The 21,363-nt window shown below is 37.7% G+C and overlaps 2 protein-coding genes across 5 annotated transcripts in view; one reads left to right on the forward strand and one right to left on the reverse strand.

Annotated features, from left to right (window-relative positions):
* The window catches only part of APAF1 (apoptotic peptidase activating factor 1), a 113,263-nt gene extending 103,119 nt beyond the window's left edge, over positions 1-10,144 (reverse strand). Inside the window, exon 1 of one of the 3 annotated variants that reach the window (XM_032645632.1) lies at positions 10,056-10,144. The gene's annotated coding sequence lies outside the window, so the exon portion shown is untranslated. Of the gene's footprint in view, positions 1-176; positions 396-10,055 lie in introns of those variants that run through there. The other 2 variants (XM_032645629.1, XM_032645641.1) reach the window with 2 other exon arrangements.
* Positions 21-19,625, forward strand: IKBIP (IKBKB interacting protein). 2 transcript variants are annotated; one of them, XM_032645663.1, is made up of 3 exons: positions 21-565; positions 7,574-7,691; positions 12,037-14,477. In XM_032645663.1, the coding sequence occupies exons 1-3, from the start codon at positions 390-392 to the stop codon at positions 12,871-12,873; spliced, it is 1,131 nt and encodes a 376-aa protein (XP_032501554.1). In that variant the 5' UTR covers positions 21-389; the 3' UTR covers positions 12,874-14,477. The 2 variants fall into 2 exon arrangements, with proteins under 2 accessions (XP_032501554.1, XP_032501555.1); XM_032645664.1 differs by lacking the exon at positions 12,037-14,477 and adding an exon at positions 18,679-19,625 and having other exon boundaries at positions 279-565.
* Positions 19,626-21,363: the final 1,738 nt, after the last annotated feature.

Here is a 21,363-nt window from a genome sequence, read left to right on the forward strand (position 1 = left end):
GGGGCGCGCCGCGCTCCAACGAAGGGCGGACCGAGGCGGCGGCGCGCTCGACGCGCGCTGCCCCGCCCCGCCCCGCCCCCCCCGCGTCCCGGCGGCTTGCAGAAGCCCGGGTGCCACGGTTTCCTCGCTTTTGCAGCGTTAACGCAGAAGTTTGGGGAAGTAGGATTGCCGCTTACCCCAGCTGGAGGAACTAGAAAGCGGGTGGCTGGGAGACGCTGTGGAGCAGGGAGGATGGCCGGGAGAGGAAGGGGGCTGGTTTCTGGGCGGTGACAAGTCTGAAACGGGGCGCGGTCACCGCCGAGCCTTCCCGCGGAGGCTCAGGAGGCCACGTCTAGCTACCCCAGGGTGAAGAGGCAGCCCCGGGTTTGTCATCCTCAGGACCTCCAGACATGTCTGAGGGGAAAAGCCGGAAGAGGTCGGCGCCCAAGGGAGCCCCAGCGGAACCTGGGAAGCGAAGCGAGGACGGGAAGAGCCTCGAGGGTCGGGGCGGTGGAGGCGGGGGCTGGGCGGATCCCCGGACCGGCTTGAGCCTTCTGTCGCTGGGGACGTGCCTGGGCCTGGCCTGGTAAGTGGTCCGAGGCCGCCCGGGTGTCAGGCCTCCCGTGGTCGCCCTCTCTTCTCTGGGTCCCGCGTCTGACCCGGCCCCGCCCGGCTCGGCGTCCCGCTAACCTCTAGCCGCCACGCTTGCGGCTTCTGTTCCTCAGCATCGACCCCAAGGAAGGGACGGCCCAACTTTTATTTTAACTTTCGCTCGTTTCTCGTAATTTATTTTTGTACTGCTGGCGTGCCTCGATCGCCCAGCTGGAGCTGAGGCCAAGGTTTGGGAACGTCAACCATTAAGAAATGCAGATTCGGCCAAATTTCATTAAGCGCCTGTACAGGACAGAAGCTTTCCCGTTTTTAGAACCCGTTACTTCCTGTCCGCTGTGCATTTGGGACAAATTTGCCCCACCCCATAAATGCCTAGTGGCAACGTTTGCAACCTTAAAAGAATTCATTATGATCTTAAAGCAACAAACGTGCATGATAATATAAAGTTTTGGAAGATAGCTCTTATTTTGGTTATTGTGCATGCGTTAAGTCTGTTCCTAAATTACAGACGGAGTTTTAGTATAACACTTTTGGTCACCTGAAACTAAAAACTTATAGTTTTTAAACCAAGCAAATAGCGATATATTGATGTCATAGGAAAGATGAATATTAAGAAATAACCTTAAAACCAACTTATTTTGTTTTCCTCAATCATATTCTTTAGGATTAACCTATTTCGTTTTAATAACAAGACTGACTCTTTAGAGTTCCCCTCCATTTTCACTGATTTTTGAAGTATTTAGAAGATAGCTATTTATCTTCAAGAATAATTGGATTCTAGAAGCAACCCTGGATGTCCTCTCATCTAGAACATTTTTTCCTTTTTTTTTTTTTTGCTGCGTTGGGTCTTCGTTACTGCGTGGGCTTTCTCTAGTTGCGGTGAGCGGGGGCTACTCTTCATTGTGGTGCGCGGGCTTCTCATTGCCCTGGCTTCTCTTGTGGAGCACGGGCTTTAGGCACACGGGCTTCAGTAGTTGCGGCATGCGGGCTCAGTAGTTGTGGCTCGCGGACTCTAGAGCGCAGGCTCAGGAGTTGTGGCTCACGGGCTTAGTTGCTCCGCGGCATGTGGGATCTTGCCGGACCAGGGCTCGAACCCGTGTGTCCCCTGCATTGGCAGGTGGATTCTTAACCACTGCGCCACCAGGGAAGGTCTAGAACATTTTTGATGCTAGTAAATTTTGAAGTATACTGATGACTCATCCTTAGTCAGTCAGTCAATAAAAGATTTGTTACAATAAAGTGAAATGTTGATTATTATTCTCTCCAAAAAGAGATAAATTGTTATTTTACTAATATATTTGTTTATGGAATATTTTGATGTTAAAAGAATAAATGTACAGAACTTACTGTTTTAAATAAACTGCTTTTATGTCTTATATTGCATGACCTTCTTCAGGTAAATCAAAAACTTTGTGCTGGGAAAGTTATTCAGTACTAGAACTTAGTAGGCTAAAATATATATGTTGCTTCTTTCTAGAACCTAATACAACTGGTTTTAGTTACTGAATTTGTTAATTCTCATCCAAAGATTCACATTCATATGAGATAAATTACATCAGAAAATGCTCAACTTTTAAATAATTTAGTTACTGTCCTGGGAAAACACACTAACAGGAATCTATAAAGGAAAACAACTGTTGAAAAGCAGACACTTCAGCTCAGGAATTTACTGTTAGTGCCTGCAGTAACGATACAAACAAGTTATATTCCAGTAGGAAGATTTTATTTGAACTGTGTCTTTGCAAAATAATAAAACAATGCTCAAAGATTATTTCTAAAATGGGCAGATTCAATGATTGTTATTAAATGACTGTTAATTGCTCTTGTGAAATCTTTTGCGACAAGAGTTGAAGTATAAATACTTTGGCAACAATAGCACGTATGTATTCGTGGTAAATTTGGGAATTTTCTTTTTTTTTTTTTTTTTTTTTTTTTTAAACATCTTTATTGGGGTATAATTGCTTTACAATGGTGTGTTAGTTTCTGATTCACAACAAAGTGAATCAGCTATACATATACATATGTTCCCATATGTCTTCCCTCTTGCGTCTCCCTCCCTCCCACTCTCCCCTTCCCACCCTTCCAGGCTGTCACAAAGCACCGAGCTAATATCCCTGTGCCTTGCGGCTGCTTCCCCCCAGCTATCTACCTTACTACGTTTGTTAGTGTGTATATGTCCATGACTCTCTCTCGCCCTGTCAAAACTCACCCTTCCCCCTCCCCATATCCTTAAGTCCGTTCTCCAGTAGGTCTGCGTCTTTATTCCTATCTTACCCCTAGGTTCTTCATGACATTTTTTTCCCTTAAATTCCATATATATGTGTTAGCATACGGTATTTGTCTTTTTCTTTCTGACTTACTTCACTCTGTATGACAGATTCTAGGTCTATCCATCTCATTACAAATAGCTCAATTTCATTTCTTTTTAAGGCTGAGTAATATTCCATTGTGTATATGTGCCACATCTTCTTTATCCATTCATCCGATGATGGGCGCTTAGGTTGTTTCCATGTCCTGGCTATTGTAAATAGAGCTGCAATGAACATTTTGGTACATGACTCTCTTTGAATTTTGGTTTTCTCAGGGTATATGCCAAGTAGTGGGATTGCTGGGTCATATGGTAATTCTATTTGTAGTTTTTTAAGGAACCTCCATACTGTTCTCCACAGTGGCTGAACCAATTCACATTCCCACCAGCAGTGCAAGAGTGTCCCCTTTTCTCCACACCCTCTCCAGCATTTATTGTTTCTTGATTTTTTGATGATGGCCATTCTGACTGGTGTGAGATGATATCTCATTGTAGTTTTGATTTGCATTTCTCTAATGATTAATGATGTTGAGCATTCTTTCATGTGTTTGTTGGCATTCTGTATATCTTCTTTGGAGAAATGTCTATTTAGGTCTTCTGCCCATTTTTGGATGGGGTTGTTTGTATTTTTGTTATTGAGCTGCATGAGCTGCTTGTAAATTTTGGAGATTAATCCTTTGTCAGTTGCTTCATTTGCAAATGTTTTCTCCCATTCTGAGGGTTGTCTTTTGGTCTTGGTTATGGTTTCCTTTGCTGTGCAAAAGCTTTGAAGTTTAATTTGGGAATTTTCTAAACAAAATGCAAACATTGGGCTTCCCTGGTGGCGCAGTGGTTGAGAGTCCGCCTGCCGATGTAGGGGACGCGGGTTCGTGCCCCGGTCCGGGAAGATCCCACATGCCGCAGAGCGGCTGGGCCCGTGAGCCATGGCCGCTGAGCCTGCATGTCCGGAGCCTGTGCTCCGCAACGGGAGAGGCCACAACAGTGAGAGGCCCGTGTACCGCAAAAAAAAAAAAGAAAATGCAAACATTTAGCATCTCAGCACACTGGAATTATAACTAAGCCGCTGACATTTTTACCACTAGGATTAGCACCTAAAGATTGGTCTATCAAATCTTTATTGCATGCTATTGTACTGACACTGTTCTGGTTGTTAAAATACAAAATCGAATATATGTGCCTAAATACAGCTTAGGAGTACTCTAATTTTGTCTGATTAAGTTAGGGCTGAGATTTGAACCCTTGCACTGTCTGAGGTTGATTTCAAGGCATCACTATTTCAGTATCTTCAAACCATTAGTCTTTGGATCCTTGTTTGGAAAATAAACAGAGATAATGCAACAAAAGGGTGGTACTTGAACATCTCTCTATTAAACAAAGTCCTGATAATCATCTTCTGTCAGCCTGACAATAAGATGTTGGAGATAACAGTTGCCCAGAACTATAGGGTCTGAGTGTTGATTTGCATATGTCATTTATAAACTCTTTAAGGAAATTTTCCACGTAAGAGATTGAAGACATTCTGCTTTCAAAAAGTTTTTAAAAGTTATGAAGGTACTAAACAAGACAAAACCTTAAAAGCTTATTACACAGAAATTTAGTCAACTAGAAGTTCCACTGTAAAACTTTTAAGTTTCTTCTGGAAATTTCAACAGATTTTTTAATTCTTTATAAAAGTTTGTCATAGCATTTGTGATAATTATGTATCAGAAGTCAAAAGCTCTTTCAACCATCAGATAATTCAGGGGTTTTTTTTCTCTATCTAATACAACTTTCTCTATAAATCGTTTATACAGTAAAATCTTGGCTAACCCCATTTTTCAGCTTTTGTTGTTAGTGGAGTTTAATCTGAAACACAGTTATCCTTTAATTACCTTGAGTTTTAAAAATGGAATATGGTCTGTGTGTTCCTGAACTTTCAGTATTATGCTGAAAATGAAGTTGCTGTATGAAACATACAGCTAAATGGATACTGACTCTTTCTCGTTACTAAGTTGAAACAGAGCCAGAGAAAAATCCTGTATATATAAATCCTCCATCAGCTGTCTGACATCTAGGCCTCCTAAAGGAACTATGCAGAGACAAGACTCCAAGGAACTGCATGGTTTATTCCCACAGGGCCCTGAATCTATTTTAGTTCTCTGTAAACTGCAATGGATTATGAAGAAGTCAGGAAGATTCCCTTTGTAAAGCCTACACTAAGGTGGCCAATTAATCCCGGTGCTTTTCTCCTACATCCATACCTTAAAGATCTTTACCTATGATAGTGAAAAGAGGCCCCAAAACAGAGTAAGAGAATGCTTCTTTTCCTATTAGTGGGTCTCATCCATTCACTTCATCCTTTGTTTGCTATAAACCCAACCCTGGTTCAAAGTGTGACAGGCCTGGGGCTTCTATCAAGTGTTAAGCAGAAGGGAGCCCTGATCCATTTTACCACTCTAGGCTTGTCAGAGGGATGGGAAAAGCAGCTGTGCAAAACAATTCAAAAGAAAGGGCCAAGGTACGTAAAGAGAATAGTTGACGTTTTATGTTCAAGGCACTTTAAGAGCTTTATTAATATGAACCTGTTTAATCTCTACAACACCCTATGAACTAAGTAGTTTTATCCCCACTTTGCAGATGAGGAAACTAGCAAAGGTAAGTTAAATAACTTGCCCAAGGTGCTTGTACAGCTAGTAAATGGCAGAGCCAAAGTTGCCTAGCTTCACATTCAACCAGTATGATATGCTGTCTACCTTTGATATTAATCCAAAAAGAGGCCAAGACCCTAGAAATAGAAATCCCTAATCCAGAATTGTTTATAATCCTTTCTTCTCCTAGAAGCTGTAGCGTTTAGCAGACCCTAATTGTTGTCTCATCTAAATGAAGGAAGATAGGGAGTAAGGAGGTCTTGAACTGCTCCTGTTAGAAAATGCCTCTGACTCATGAAAAGGAAACAAAGCACCTTGGGCATAATCTGGATGCCAGTTTCAAAAATTAGTGTTTCACAATTGAAAGCACCTTCTCTAGTGTACATTTTTGGCTTCTAGAAAAATCATTCTCTTCCTTAATGTTAAATGAGTTAAGATTTATAATGCACTTAGAATAGTGTCGCACTTGTAAGTGAAAATAAAACAAATGTATTTTAACTCAGCATCATACAGACCACTGTTGATTATTTTCATTACTAGCACTAAGTAAACTTTATACTTGTTTTTTCTTTTATGCACTATTCATATATAGAAATAGTGAATTTTATTTTTTTATTTTGGTGAGAAGCTAACCATGAAAAAAACTCTACAAACTATCATCAGAGATGGTCACTAATATGATAGTTTTCTTCAAGCTTTTGCTTAATATCTGAATTTTGAAGAGAAGTGTGGAGATAACATTAAAAAGATTAAATAAAAACAGAAAGTCCTGTAATGAATTTTTGTGGATCAACCTTCATAAGAAATCCCTCTTATAATAATGATTTTATTCTAAATGAACACACTGATCTATAGGATAAATCCATGAGGTTAACACTGGAGTAATGGATGATAAAACTAGTTCCTGAAATTAGACATTTCTTTAGACCGTCTTTCTCCTTCATCTCTGTCTGCTGGTCCCTAAAAGCCAAGAATGAAATAGCCAATCAGAAAAGAATTGTCTACACATCCTCCTTTGAAATTAGGATAATTGTGTTTTCTAATAACGAGAAGTTTTGTTTAAAAGTTCATATTAACACACAGGAGAAGTCAGTCTGTACTAATTATGTAACCTGGGCTTACTTAATTCACTGTTATCTCATAGAATAAACATTAGCCATCATCAAAAGAAATTTATTTCATCCGACATTGTAAACATTTGTTTAAAATGCAAAAACTCCATATTAGTTTTGGACAGATTTATAAGCAACAGTTAGCCTAATGATATTTATGAGTTTGATTCAATCACCTCTCCGTTGAGTTTTGAATCTTTAAATGTTTGTCTTGCAGTGGAAGTCATTTTTACAATAAAGTGTCAACTTCTCGTTGTCATCTTGGCTAGGAGATTTGAAAATTTACAATATCTAAGTCACATCCCAAACCAGTTAAGTCAGAATTTCTGTGGTAAGACCCAAGCATTACACTTTTTTAAAGCTGCCAGGTGAGGGGTTTCCCTGGTGGCGCAGTGGTTAAGAATCCGCCTGCCGGTGCAGGGAACACGGGTTCGTGCCCCGATCCAGGAAGATCCCACAAGCCACGGAGCAACTAAGCCCGTGCACCACAACTACTGAGCCTGCGCTCTAGAGCCCACGTGCCACAACTACTGAGCCTGTGTGCCACAACTACTGAAGCCTGCGCGCCTAGAGCCCGTGTTCCACAACAAGAGAAGCCATGGCAATGAGAAACCTGCGCACCGCAACAGAGTACACCCCGCTCGCCGCCAACTAGAGAAAGCCCGGGCGAAGCAACGAAGACCCAACGCAGCCAGATATATAAATAAATAAATTTTAAAAATTTAAAAAGTAAAGCTGCCAGGCGACTCCAATATGCAGTGCAGCTGTTGAACCACTGGACTGCGTACTCACTCCTCCCTTCTTATAAAAGCTGCCACTACCTATACCAGAATTTATGTTGTCCTTACCAGAAGTGGGCATAAAATACTGCTTTAACATCCGAACTTAAATGGGTTTGAGTTAGGAAGTAGTGATTTTTTTTTTCCCTTTTTCAGGTTTGTATTTCAGCAGTCGGAGAAGTTTGCAAAGGTGGAAAACCAATACCAGTTACTGAAAATGGAAACCAACGAATTCCAAGGGCTTCAAAGTAAAATCAGTTTAATTTCAGAAAAGGTAATTATTAATTGGCATATTTGGGGAGATTTTACCGTTTTTTTTCCCCATTGCCACCCTTCTACCCCAGTTGATAAATTCTTTTTTCCTGCCTTTTAGACCATTACTACTTTAACTCTCACTGGTTTTCCTACTTCTTCACATTCTCCCTTTAATCCAACTTAGTCTTAGCTTACATTTCAAAAGGACAAGAATTTTCTAATATATGACAAATGTTATTGTTTAAAAAGACCAATATTGTCATATTGACGTGACCTCAATTTTCTATTTAAATATCAAGTATCTAGAGCACTGAAAATATTATTGATTTTTAGATATAAAATTAAAATAGGAGTAGCACTTTTTGGACTAAGATCCATCAGGTTTTTTTTCTTTATTTCCACTTGGTAAGCATATATATTCATTTGCATATAAGAATGACTAACCTAAAATAAATATTGATTTTTATAGACAAATGAAAATTAAAATCCATGTCTATTTTGTGTTTCTTCAAGCTGCAAATACAAGTGCATTACTACTGTGATTCTTAGAAATGTGAGACAGATAAAAAATTTTTAACTACCACATGTCTCAGGAGAAGGTCAGCTGCAACCAATAAGTCATCATGTGGGCCTTGTCTGGCTACCAGAGACCAAACTATCATTGGGAAACATGGCTTGTTTGTTCCTTTGTTCATCACTGAGCCTTTACTCAGTGATAAGGTAGAAAAGGATTTGTGCTTGGCCCCAGGGTAAGCAAAGATGTTGCAAAAATAGAAATGAAATAGACGGCCTAAGTCCCTGCAGCCTGATGCACAGAATAAGCCTGTAGTCCCCAAGAAGATAAGAGTCATGGATTAAAATTATCCCTTCCACATGCCAGTGAATTCCATGGAGGGTGAGTTTAGAGGCCTCTGGGAAGGTGCTGCAAGAGTTGGTATTTTGACCTAGGGCTCAGGTTGGAAACGGTAGTTATCGAAAGCCCTCTAAATCAGAGCAAACGTAATGATAGAAAAAATTCCAGGAGATAGAAACTTCATGTACTTAAATGCTATTGAAAACAAATTTTGAAGAAAGATTTCCTTTTTAAATGAAAAATTTGGCAGCAATTAAAATGCTTTTAGTGAATCTCTGCCTTGCAAGCTTGGAACCCGGTAAGGAGGACAAAGATTTAACATATGATTAGAATTTGAAGTCAAACATTACAGGAGATTAGAGCCTGGCCTGTCGGCTATCACTCTCAGTATCTCTCCCCAGTAGCCCTCTAGTTTCTCTCTTCTAATATCTAATTACTCCTAAGCAGCTGTAAGGTGGAACACTGCCCTAAGGGTTTTTTTTAAATGTATTTATTTTTGGCTGCATTGGGCGTTTGTTGCTGTGCACAGGCTTTTCTCTAGTTGCTGCTAGTGGGGGCTACTCTTCATTGTGGTGCGCGAGCTTCTCACTGTGGTGGCTTCTTGTTGCAGAGCTCAGGCTCTAGGCGAGTGGGCTTCAGTAGTTGTGGCACACGGGCTCAGTAGTTGTGGCTCACGGGCTTAGTTGCTCCGCGGCATGTGGGATCTTCCCAGACCAGGGCTCAAACCCGTGTCCCCTGCATTGGCAGGCGGATTCTCGACCACTGTGCCACCAGGGAAGTCGTGTCCTAAATTTTTTGTATTAAATCTACAGTTTGGTAGACTGAGAATGTAAACCTAAGGGCTTCTCCATGCAAAAATTTAAATATTCATTTTTTTCTTACTTTCCACTACGTGGCCAATTTTATAATGGGCAATGTTTTTAATAAAACTCATGTAGATTAAAAAAATGCTTTTGTAAGCAACAAGGATGTATTTTATGGCACAGGCAAATATAGCATTTGTTTGCAATAACTTTAAATGGAGTATAATCTGTAAATCTATGTTGTACACTTGAAACTAATATAAGATTGTTAATCAACTATACTTCAATTAAAAGTAAATAAATAAATGCCTTTGAAGCAGATATTTAAAATATCATCCCAGGATCCAAGAAATATTGTCTTCACATAGTTCATTCTCTCCCAGTCTGCCCTAGGAGTAGTTTAACAATAGCTGCCTCTTTACAAAGCTGGCCCTAAAGGCCAGCTTAATGCAGTAGGAGGGGAAAACAACTAGACATGGGCTCTCCTCATAACTGTGTGACTTTGGAAAAATCACTTTAACTTCTCTTGGCCTCTATTTCATCATTTATTAAATGAGAATATCAAGATTTGTGTAAGGATCAGATGAGATACAATATATATGCAAGCTCTTTGAAAACTTCCAAGCAGTAATAAATTTAAGATATTAACTTTTGTAAAAAATGAAAAACTATTAGACTATAATGGCAGCCCATAAATGCTAGCTATTGTGGTGTACTAGTCACTTACTGTTTGCAGATTAAGCCTTGAGACCTTTGTTATCCTGAAAAGTTGATCTTATAATTGGAGTCTCCTGGGTTATACTGCCTCCAGGTTATGGTGATACTCTGGTGAACAGCCTAAACAAGAAATTACCTTGGATTAAGATAAGCTTGTCTCTGCAAAATGCTGCTAATAAGACAACTAAACCTAACACTATTACCAATGTACAAGTATTTCTCATAGTTGGTGTTTTTAAAGGAACTTGTATTATAGCTACATGTATACATTAAAAATAATTTTTAAACAAGGTTTCAGAGTGATACTGTTATGCATTGTTCCCAGCTATCACCTGGAACTGCTTCAGGTCCTGATTGGGGTGGACCCAGGAGGTTTCTGGCCATTCTTCTTCCTAAATATCAAGAAACATGTTCTTTATACCCTGAGATACGGGGACTACAAAAAGGCATAAAACATGGTTTCTTCCCCTAAGGAATTTAGAAGCTCTCATAGCTTCTCCTGGCTAATTCATCAGTATAGGGACTATACTGTATCTTTGTTTTTATATCCAGTGTCTAGCACAAGGTCTGGCACAGAGCGAACACTCAAGAATTCTTGAATTATATGCGCTAAATGCCAAATAAGTGGCAAATGTGTAATATGATAGATTCTACAGGAGTTCAGGCTCTCATGGCTAGGGTCATGGAAGAATGCTGCACTGAAAACCTGAGACCTGGAAGGAGGCTTGACCTGAGCCTTGAAGGAAGGACAGAACTTAGCTAGACAAAGAAGGAAGGCTAACATATAGAGAAGTTATGGAATTTGGGACTTCCTCCTAGAAGTGTTAGGAAACGTTAAGGGGTTTTTAATGTTCTACCATGATGTACATAGCAGTTTTTAAAACTTTAAATCTGGCTGTAGTGTATAGGATGATTTAGAGGAAGTAACTAGAAGCAGCTGTTAGATAATATTTCTATAGTATTTTCCTTGATCATCGAAGATCGGTTTGGATGCCCTATGTAAGTGCTTCCATAGCTCTTTCCCTGTCACAGTGCATGTAGACTTCGCATTCTCCCCAAGTAAACTAAGCTGCTTAAGGGCAGAACTGTGTCTTGTACAGTATTATGTCTTCAACATAATGCTGCAAACATCTGATAAATTAATGATCATTTCTAGGCCTTCCTGTAGTCTCTAAGGCTGTTATCTTTGTGTGAGTATAGGCTAAGAAAGAGGTCCACAACCTGGTCCTTCTATATTCTAGACATTTTAGGAGATGCTAGGAGCTTACCATAATTTATAGATACTTAGAACACTTTACTGTTTGACATCAGTTGTCTCTGTAAACTGATTTTTTATTCACTTTTTGCCTTTGTGATAGTTATAAGATCTGATCTGGTACCTTTTCTGCAAGAGGTCAGTCAACAAATTTTTTTTTTCAGGCAGAAAGTCTTCCAGAATCATAGAACTTAGGAAAGTTAACAAATTTTATAACTAAGTCAGTTTCTAAAAAGCCAAATAACTATTAAAATGACAGCTAAGTTGCTTTCCATTGGAATAAAAAAAGAAGGAAATGTGATATACTTCAGGCTTCTTTAACATTATTTTTCTTTTGAATATCCCTCCATGAAAATGCAAAAATATTTAGGATTATAAGTTCAGGTGTATACAGTTGGCCCTCTGTATCTGTGGGTTCCCCATCCAAATAGTACATGAGGGACTTGAGCACCCATGGATTTTGGTATCCACAGGAATAGCAGTGCCCCACAGGTGGATACCTAGGGATGAGGGACAACCGTATTTTTCTACCATAGTGCTAATCTATTAAATGTGTTTAAAACATATTTTTAACAACTTAAATATGTAACAGTTGTTTTTGTCTGTATGAGTCTTATGTATTTGGATATTTTAGACATCTTCAGAATTTGAACTTGGCAAGTGATTGTTAAAGTGTGTTTCCCTAATATAAAAGTTATTAAGTAGCCTTGGGAATTGTTTTGTGTTATAAATGCAGCTTGCAACTACTGAAAGTATCCTGCAGGAAGCTACATCATCCATGTCTTTGGTGACCCAGTTTGAGCAGGAAGTATCCAGCCTCCAAAGTATCATGCATGACATTCAGAATAGTGAAGAGATGCTCACTCAAAAGATGCAAAGCCTTAATGAGAAATTCCAGAACGTTACAGATTTCTGGAAGAGAAGCCTAGAAGAAATGAATGTTAATACAGACATTTTCAAATCAGAATCAAAACATATACATTCTCAAGTTACTGTCCAAATTAACTCAGCTGAACAAGAAATAAAATTGCTCACTGAAAGGCTAAAAGATTTGGAAGATAGCACACTAAGAAATATTAGAACTATAAAAAGACAAGAAGAAGAGGATCTTCTGCGAGTAGAGAAGCAGCTTGGCTCCGACACGGAAGCACTTGAAAAGTTAGAGGAGGAACAGCATGCTCTCTTTGCCAGAGATGAAGACCTGACTAATAAACTTTCCAGCTACGAACCCAAAGCTGAAGAATGCAAGACACATTTGCCAACAATTGAAAGTGCTATTCGCTCTGTTCTCAGAGTCTCTCAGGATCTGATAGGGACAGAAAAGAAAATGGAAGACTTGACTCTTCAGATGTTTAATATGGAAGATGATATGCTGAAAGCAGTATCTGAAATAATGGAGATGCAGAAAACCCTTGAAGGAATTCAGTATGATAATAGCATATTAAAGATGCAGAATGAACTGGATGTTCTAAAAGGAAAAGTTCATGATTTTATAGTATATTCAAGTACAAGAGAAAAGGGGACTCCAGAAGAATATAATCTAGAAAATAAAGGAATTGATAGTGATTTTTGAATGCACTACATTTATCCTGATGAACCACATTATTATACATAACCTGATTAGTTCCATGCTTTTGAGTTATTTTGATATGCCTCACTTTACCCTACATTACTGGAAAATAAGTGAGGTGTCCACACAAATGTGTTATCCAGAGAGTCAAAGCTTATCTTTTTAAGCAATAAAACTTATTTCATTTTCACCATTTTAAATAGAAACATTTCTAAAATATATATTTCTCTTTTTTGAAGCAATATACTTAATATTTTTTAATGTTTTTCTAATAATTAATGGACATTATTGTGAATTTCATCTGTCATATTGGACCCAAATATATTAATGTCCCTAGGAGCTATTGAGGGATGTTTACCTCCTCACTCGACCCCAGTTTGCTATTTTTCAAACCTTCTGTCTATTTCTTATACCTTTTCTGTCACCTGAAAAAGTGACCCACTGACCTGATCTTACTGTCAGGTTGATCAGTAATGTTTTCACCTCAGCCAGTTTTTCATTTCCTTTGCAATTTACTGCAGGCTAAGAATCCAGACAACCAAGTTTATAGGAATTTTGTCCTATAACATGCCTGAGGGAGAGCCTGGAATGCTTTGCTATGAATTAATATGCACTTTTTGAAAACTATGGAGACTGGGAAACATTTTTACTTTTTGTTAAGGTTCTAAACTGTTATAGATACTTGTAAGAAATTTTTTTAAAGAGTAAATGTGTTCTTTTTGAAAGTTTTCCCTATGAATTAAGTGTGCATCCTGTGAAGTATGGACTTTGGGAATATCTTTGTATACCTGGGCGTTTTTTGTTTTGTTTTTTTTTAAGGTTCTAACTGTTACAGACTCTTGTGTTTGCTAGGTACATGATCACTAGATAAATTTTCTACTTACAATAAAAATACACTAATAAGCCTGTGGCCTATTTTAAAGAAGAAAAAGCAGCATAATAAGATATGATGTGATAATTACTGTAACTAAAATATGTCATTATTTTAGAGTCCCCAAACTAATCACCCAACCAAATTTGTTTTACATAGTGATTTTATTTTACACAAAATTATATAATAGAGTCACAAAGAATAAGACATGGACATATTGAGATGAAATTAAGGGGAGGTCTAGACAGATTTTTGCAATAATGATAATCGGAAATGTGCAAGTTTGGGGAAACACATAACACTTTTATTGGTAAACTGATGTATCAAGGGTGTCCCAGGTTGGTGTTGAAAAAACTGAGTTAACTGCATTTGAAAGTACTGTTCTAACAACATGTTTCTTCTTGCCAATAACCAACTATAGTCCCAGTTTTATAATGCAATTTCAGTGGAATTAAACGCAAAGAACTTGAAAGAAGCCAGTTACAAAAGATAGTTGTGGTCAGGTGGTTTTATCATGTAAATCTGTACATTTTTTGAAAAATCCCAAATAAGTTCTACTTTGGGGTTAGGAAGGCCTATGGTAGACAGCCATGGGTCATAGGCATAGCATTAATTTCTAGAATATTAACATTAAATTTCTTGACTTCTGAATATGTAAGTTCTTGTCTGTGTGTACTAACAAAATTGTATTTGTTTGCTTTTATTTTCACGCTAATAAAATAGGTTATAAAGTTAACTGGAACTTTGTTGTTTTAACCTCCATCCTGCCAGGGCTTATGTGATCTCTTGTACTCTTTACTTTTTTTTTTTTTTTTTTTTAATTTATTTATTTATTGGTGTGTCACCAGATTTGACACATCATTATTATTAACTACAGTATGTACCACAGTAATGGTTACAGAAAATAAATGGAAATAAGGTGGCCACTGTGCTCTATGGTGACAATTACAAGGGAAACAAAAACTGCCCTTCTACAAGTATTTCATGAGAAAATATTGTGTACATGTATGTACACATGTATATATTCCTTTATTCAGGGGTTTTCCTATAAAAAATTGTCACTAGAGAGATTTAGATGTACCTAGTTTGTCTTCCTCTGTTTCTTAAATTCATTTATTTAACAAAGATACTTGAAATTTCAAAAACTTTCCTGTGTATCAAATATTAAATTACATTGTTAGTTTTCCCTTTAAGGAAGATTACCATATCCTAAGACACATTTTTGTATCTTTGTAATTAATAATAAATTTTACATTAAGTTTCTGATAGAGAGTAGTGTCCATTTTTTTAATTAGCACATATAAATCACTTTTACAAAACAACCACCTAATTTTCTTAACCCTTCAGTGTAAAGTTAAAAAGTATATTTGTAGTAATATTTCCTTAAATTTTGCCTAAAGATGAGAAGCTGTTGACTAAGTGTATTTTTATATTTTATAATGAAAAATGTTGATTTATTAGCCTGTATGGATTGATAGAAAACTAAATTTGTAAGATACAAAGTTAATGGCTTTTTTTTGGCTGCACCACGCGGCTTACAGAATCTTAGTTCCCGGACCAGGGATTGAACCCACACCCTTGGCAGTGAAAGCGTGAAGTCCTAACCACTGGACTGCCAGGGAATCTCCAATGGCATTATTTTAATTTTAATCTAATTGTAGGTCTTTGTGTGAACCTATAATCTTGGCCAAAGATTAACGTGATGTCATATTCACCAAACATAATTTTTTTTAATGTATTTCTCTGTAGATTTACCTCATATTTGCACAGTTGGCAAAAGCTCTGCAAATTCACCAAGTATCTGTGTCATTTCAGCTATGAACTACTAATTTAACACAAATCAAAATGCTCCATCCCAGCTTTACAGAGCAGGGAAGGATAGAACCGACATTTTGGAGCCTATTATGTGTCACACTGCTAGGAGGCCTACATTCTTCATCATCCTAACAGCTCCATGTATTGAGTATGTATCTACCCTGTCCCAGTCATTGTGCTAGGCACTTTGCATGTGTTATCACAGATTCTCACCACCACTTTGCTAGCTATGAGACCCCTTTTACAAATGAGGAAATTGAGGCTCAGCAAGATTAGGAATCTTACAATCACACTGCTGAGTCTGTCCAATTCCAGAGGCCACTGACCTCCCACTATACAGTGCAAACTGCTGCTGTTCAACCAGGGAGGGGAAAAAAAAAATCACAAGAAATCAGCTGTCAGTAGAACTACCTTGAGAATTCAGAAAGCTATAATTCAGTCAAATGCGCCCACTACTATGTTGCCATTAAACTAGACTATAAGTCCCTCAAAAGTTGTAACTGTGACCTAAAATTATTTGGGCCTTGGGCATAAGAAAGAATCAATAAATGTTTAGGGAAGAGTGAGAAAGCAGTGGAGGAGAAAAAAACTCTAGACTGGAATCTTCTAATCTAGGCTTTGCCACTGACTCTGTGTTCTTGGGCACTTTATTTTGGGGCTCAGTTTTTTAATTTGTAAAATGAAGGAATTGTACCAAATAATTTCTAAAATCTCTCCTGGCTTTAAGTGGTTTTAAACTTTAGAGATCAATAAAATTTCCAGGTCCCTTAGTACAGTCCAAAGATCCTTTAGCAAAGTTTCTGGAAGGCTGATTGGACCCACAAATCATTCCCTTGACTCACGTTGTTTTGCTTGTAGATCCAGACAACATTTAACATTGCAGGGCAGCATCTAGCTTAGTACCTTGCTCATATGATAGGAACAGGAATATTAGTAAGTATTCAAATTACTGGGTGAATCTTTTGAGCTACCAATAGACTCCAACTCTTCTGTTCATCTTAAGCAAATAGCTTAAACAAGCCATTATGTAATCTTTAAACATAATTCAGTGATACAGTTTCTAGGCTATTCCTATATTGTATTGAGTTTCTATTTTAGTGAAGACTAATAGAAGTTAGTAATAAATTGCTTTTATAGCCTACCAAGTGTGACAAAGAGGCTTACTAACAGTTTCTTAATGATCTTATACTTCTAAGAATAAATTTAGCCTTTTCTGAGATGTCTTGTTTAATGCTGTTAAGCTATCTCAACTCTACCAGATTAGATACATTAATAAATGATAATCTAGTAATGAAATACATGAAAGTAAGCCCTCTCCTTTCACCTTTGAAAATCTCTTTCAGCAAATACAATTTATTGCAAAACTTTCCCCTAAAAAATAAAATTTAAGGTTTTGCACTCACTGCTTGATTTCCTTCCTATTTGTGCACAGTAAACGTTGTTGAATCAAGATGGTTTTGATTATTAGTAGAAAGCTATAGACAATCTCCACTTTAAAACAATGCTTTCCGGGCTTCCCTAGCAGCGCAGTGATTGAGAGTCCGCCTGCCGATGCAGGGGACACGGGTTCGTGTCCCGGTCCGGGAGGATCCCACGTGCCGCGGAGCGGCTGGGCCCATGAGCCATGGCAGCTGAGCCTGCTCATCCGGAGCCTGTGCTCCGCAGCGGGAGAGGCCACAACAGTGAGAGGCCCGCGTACCGCAAAAAAATAAAGATAGATAAATAAAACAGTGCTTTCCTAGAAAACAAGCTGAACGTTAAATGTGGAACAACTGACTTACATGTTATAAATGGGATTTCTTTTTTCAATGTAATCATAATGTATATCAGTGTTACAACACAGGCTTTGACAATATATTTTACATTTGTTCTTTAATTTTTTTTCTTCATAGTTTAGCATACAGCGCACAGGCTTAAGTTAATCTTCTGATTGAAACTTAATTGAAACCTGACAATTCCTATGTGTTTTATTTTTTTTAATTAAATAAATTTGACATATAACATTGTGTAAATTTAAAGTGTACAACATGATACTGTGATACATTGATATATTCAGCCTTGAGAAAGGATATCCTGCCATTTGTGACAACATGGATAGACCTCATGCATGTATGTTTTAATTTTCAATTTTGTATTGTTTATGATACTTACCCATCTTATCACTATAATCAACACTTTAATATTCCCCTTTCCCTCTTAACTTTATTAACTGATGGTACAATGCAATAAAAATTCAAATACTAAAAATACAATAAAATAACTCAATTTCCCCAAAACTGCTGTATAAACACACATACACATGCACACAACAACAAAAATAACAACTTGAAATGTTGCCAGGCAGTTGTGTGGCTCAAAATGTTCATCAGCTGATTTGTCCGAGTTAAACCAAAACAATTTAGAGACATCAGTATTCAATGGATGCTGGGGAAGGAGGATGGCATTGAAACATCCAAAAGTTGAGAATCACTTGTATTTGGAATCTTGGAATTTTAGAACCTTGGAGATAGTGCTTTGTTTGTTTGTTGTTTTGTTTTTTACATATCTATCATCTCTATTAAACTACTGAACTGAGTTGAAGCCACAACCGAAGCTGTACTCATCTTTATGTTCCTCAGACTTCACATGCCTGACAACACACTAGGAACTTAAGGATTACTAATTGAATGGAATTAGTTCAATACCCCAGGAAAGTATTCATAAAAGTAATAGGACAATAAAGTCCCTTCATTCTAGCACTTGTACCTACAAACAAACTTGCATTTCAGAAGTCATGTTGTCTTGTTTGACCCCCCAAATTTAGCGAAACTCATCTAGAGGGGGCTTCCTCCTCCCTTCTCCAGCAACTGAAGATACATCATTTCCCCTCATTTAGCTCATTTTGTCACCATGCAGAGGACTGGTGGTGCCAAAATAACTGGAAAATGCCATTTGCAGTCACATGAAATTTCCTCAATGTTTCCCTTCCTATTCATTAGCAATACACTTGATGCATCTTTTACCAAATGCTTTCCAGAAGAGCAGTAACTTTATAGTTTAAAATAACACCTAAAATTTAAGTTGAATTTTAAATGTTAAGCTTTTACTCAATTTAATTATTCTGGTACTATATTTTCTTACAGTGTCAGAAGTCTGAAGCTATCATAGAACAATTGAAGTCTTTTCAAATAATTACTCATCTAAAGCGTCTACAGGAGGAGATTTATGAAGTGAAAACTTGGTCCAACAGAATAACTGAAAAGCAGGATATATTGAACAACAATTTGACCACTGTTTCTGAAGATGTTACAAAAGTAGACCAAAGTACAACTTCCATGGCAAAAGATGTCGGTCTCAAGATTACAACTATAAAAACAGATATGCGACGTATTTCAGGTGTAGTAACTGATGTAACATCATTGACAGATTCTGTTCAAGAACTAGAAAATAAAATAGAAAAAGTAGAAAAAAATACAGTAAAAGACATAGGTGATCTTCTTTCAAGTAGCATTGACCGAACAACAATGCTCCGAAAGACAGCATCTGACAATTCACAAAGAATTAACTCTGTTAAGAAGATACTTTCTGAGCTACAGAGTGATTTCAGCAAGCACACAGATAGATTTTTAAGCTTAGAAAGTGACAGAGCTAAAGTTCTGAAGACAGTGACTTTTGCAAATGATCTAAAACCAAAGGTGTATAATCTAAAGAAGGACTTTTCCCGCTTGGAACCCTTGGTAAATGATTTAACAGTACGCATTGGGAGATTGGTTACTGACTTACTACAAAGAGAGAAAGAAATTGCTTTCTTAAAAGAGAAAATATCTAACTTAACAATAGTCCGAGCTGAGATTAAGGATATGAAAGATGAAATAAAACACATTTCAGATATGGATTAGCTTGAAATTATTTAGATTAGACTGAAGAAACTTTTTAATGGGACCTCTGTCATGTTATAAAAAGACTGACAAGTCAGAAATAATGAAATTTTGGAGTAAATACTATTTTGTAGTCGATTCTATTTTGTACAGTAAAAATAAAAGTTTTTGAAGGACTGAGCACTGGATTTTCCAAAATAAATATGCTCAAATGTATTTAAAACTTTATATAAAACATGTTTGCAACTTTATATGGTAAAAACCTTATGCATCCCCCTTACATATACATGCATATGTTCGCACGCACGCGCGCACGTGCACACACACATACACACTCAGGGTCTGCCAGTCTAGCGCTGGGAAATCTAGATGGGGCAGGATCTGAATCCCCACTTGCCCTCACTAACTGCCAAGGAGCATAGTACGTGTGGTTGGGGCCCAGCTGAAGAACTGCCCATCAGGATCAGGGCTGTAACATATATTATCCATTTAGAGTAAGAGAAACTAGAAAGGTCACAACCAGGGAGCTGCAGGAAAAGAATCATGTAAGAATTCCTGGGTCCTTTATGGCTTTAGGAAACAGGGAAAGGTCACCTAAAATGAGGTAGGGAAGTGGCATCTAGAGCAGGGTTTGCGGGGTGGGGGGCAGCACAGATTACAGGGGGCTTGCCAAGCCTCAGATGGAGGCTGCCCCAAAGCAGCACAACTCATGTGTGGTGTTGATGTGACCAGAAGCAGCCAAAGCAAAGAAGTTCTAACATTTAAAACAGCATCACATTAGCAATTCCACTTATATACAATTCTAGAAAATCCAATCTCATATGTAGGGGCAGAAAATAAATCAGTGGTTGCCTGGGAAGTATAACTTTTAAAGAAGCACAAAGAAATCTTGAGAGGTGAAGGATGTTTATTATGTTGATTGTCTTGATGGTTTCACGGGTATAGACTTGTGTCAAACTCATCAAATTGTACTCTTTAAATATGTGCAGTTTATTGTACATCAATTATTCCTCAATAAAGTCATTTAAAAAGTACAATATAATAATCTAAAAAAAACCCACCCACAAACATTAGCCCTAGTTTCAAATGCCTAGCATCAACAGTATCCAGATGCATAGAACTAGTTACCTCAAAAAGAAGAGTTTATTAATTTTTTTCTTCCCGTTTTACTGAGATGTAATCGACATACAGCACTGTAGAAGTTTAAGGTGTGCAACATCATAATTTGACTTACATACATCATGCAGTGATTATCACAATAAGTTTAGTGAACATCCATCATCTCCTATAGATACAAAATAAAAGAAATAGAAAATACATATTTTTCTTTGTGATGAGAACTCAGGATTTACTTTTTTTTTTTTTTTTTAGGATTTACTCTTAACCTTCATATAAAACATACACCAGTGTTAATTATATTTATCATGTTGTATATTATATCCCTAGTATTTCTTTATCTTGTAAATTTGTACCTTTTGACTACCTAATCCAATCCCTCTCCCCCACCCCCCACCTCTGATAACCACAAATCTGATCTCTTTTTCTATGAATTTGTCTGTCTGTTTTTGAAGTATAACTGACCTGCAACACTACAACACTACATTAATTTCAGGTACACAACATAGTGATTTGATTTTTTTTTTTGTCACACCAAGTGGCTTGCAGTATAGTTCCCCCACCAGGGACTGAACCCAGGCACTCGGCAGTGAAATCGCGGAGTCCTTACCACTGGACCGCCAGGGAATTTTCACTGATTTGATTTTTTTATACATTTCAAAATGAATGATCACCATGGTAAGTCTAGTTGCTTCTGTCACCATGAAAATATATTACATAATTATTAACCCTATTCCCCACACTACATTTCATCCCCATGACTCATTTATTTTATAACTGGAAGTTTGTACCTCTTAATCTCCCCACCTATTTCTCTCCCCTCCCACCCCCCTC

This window comes from Phocoena sinus, chromosome 10 (genome assembly GCF_008692025.1).
Source record: "Phocoena sinus isolate mPhoSin1 chromosome 10, mPhoSin1.pri, whole genome shotgun sequence".
NCBI classification, from domain to species: domain Eukaryota; kingdom Metazoa; phylum Chordata; class Mammalia; order Artiodactyla; family Phocoenidae; genus Phocoena; species Phocoena sinus.

What these genes read in the sequence shown, in the direction of transcription:
- IKBIP (XM_032645663.1), top strand. Translation starts at nt 390, where the DNA reads ATGTCTGAGGGGAAAAGCCGGAAGAGGTCGGCGCCCAAGGGAGCCCCA. An exon ending in ACGTGCCTGGGCCTGGCCTG is followed by an intron (nt 566 to 7,573) that starts GTAAGTGGTCCG and finishes TCCCTTTTTCAG; the next exon opens with GTTTGTATTTCAGCAGTCGG. An exon ending in TCAGTTTAATTTCAGAAAAG is followed by an intron (nt 7,692 to 12,036) that starts GTAATTATTAAT and finishes TTATAAATGCAG; the next exon opens with CTTGCAACTACTGAAAGTAT.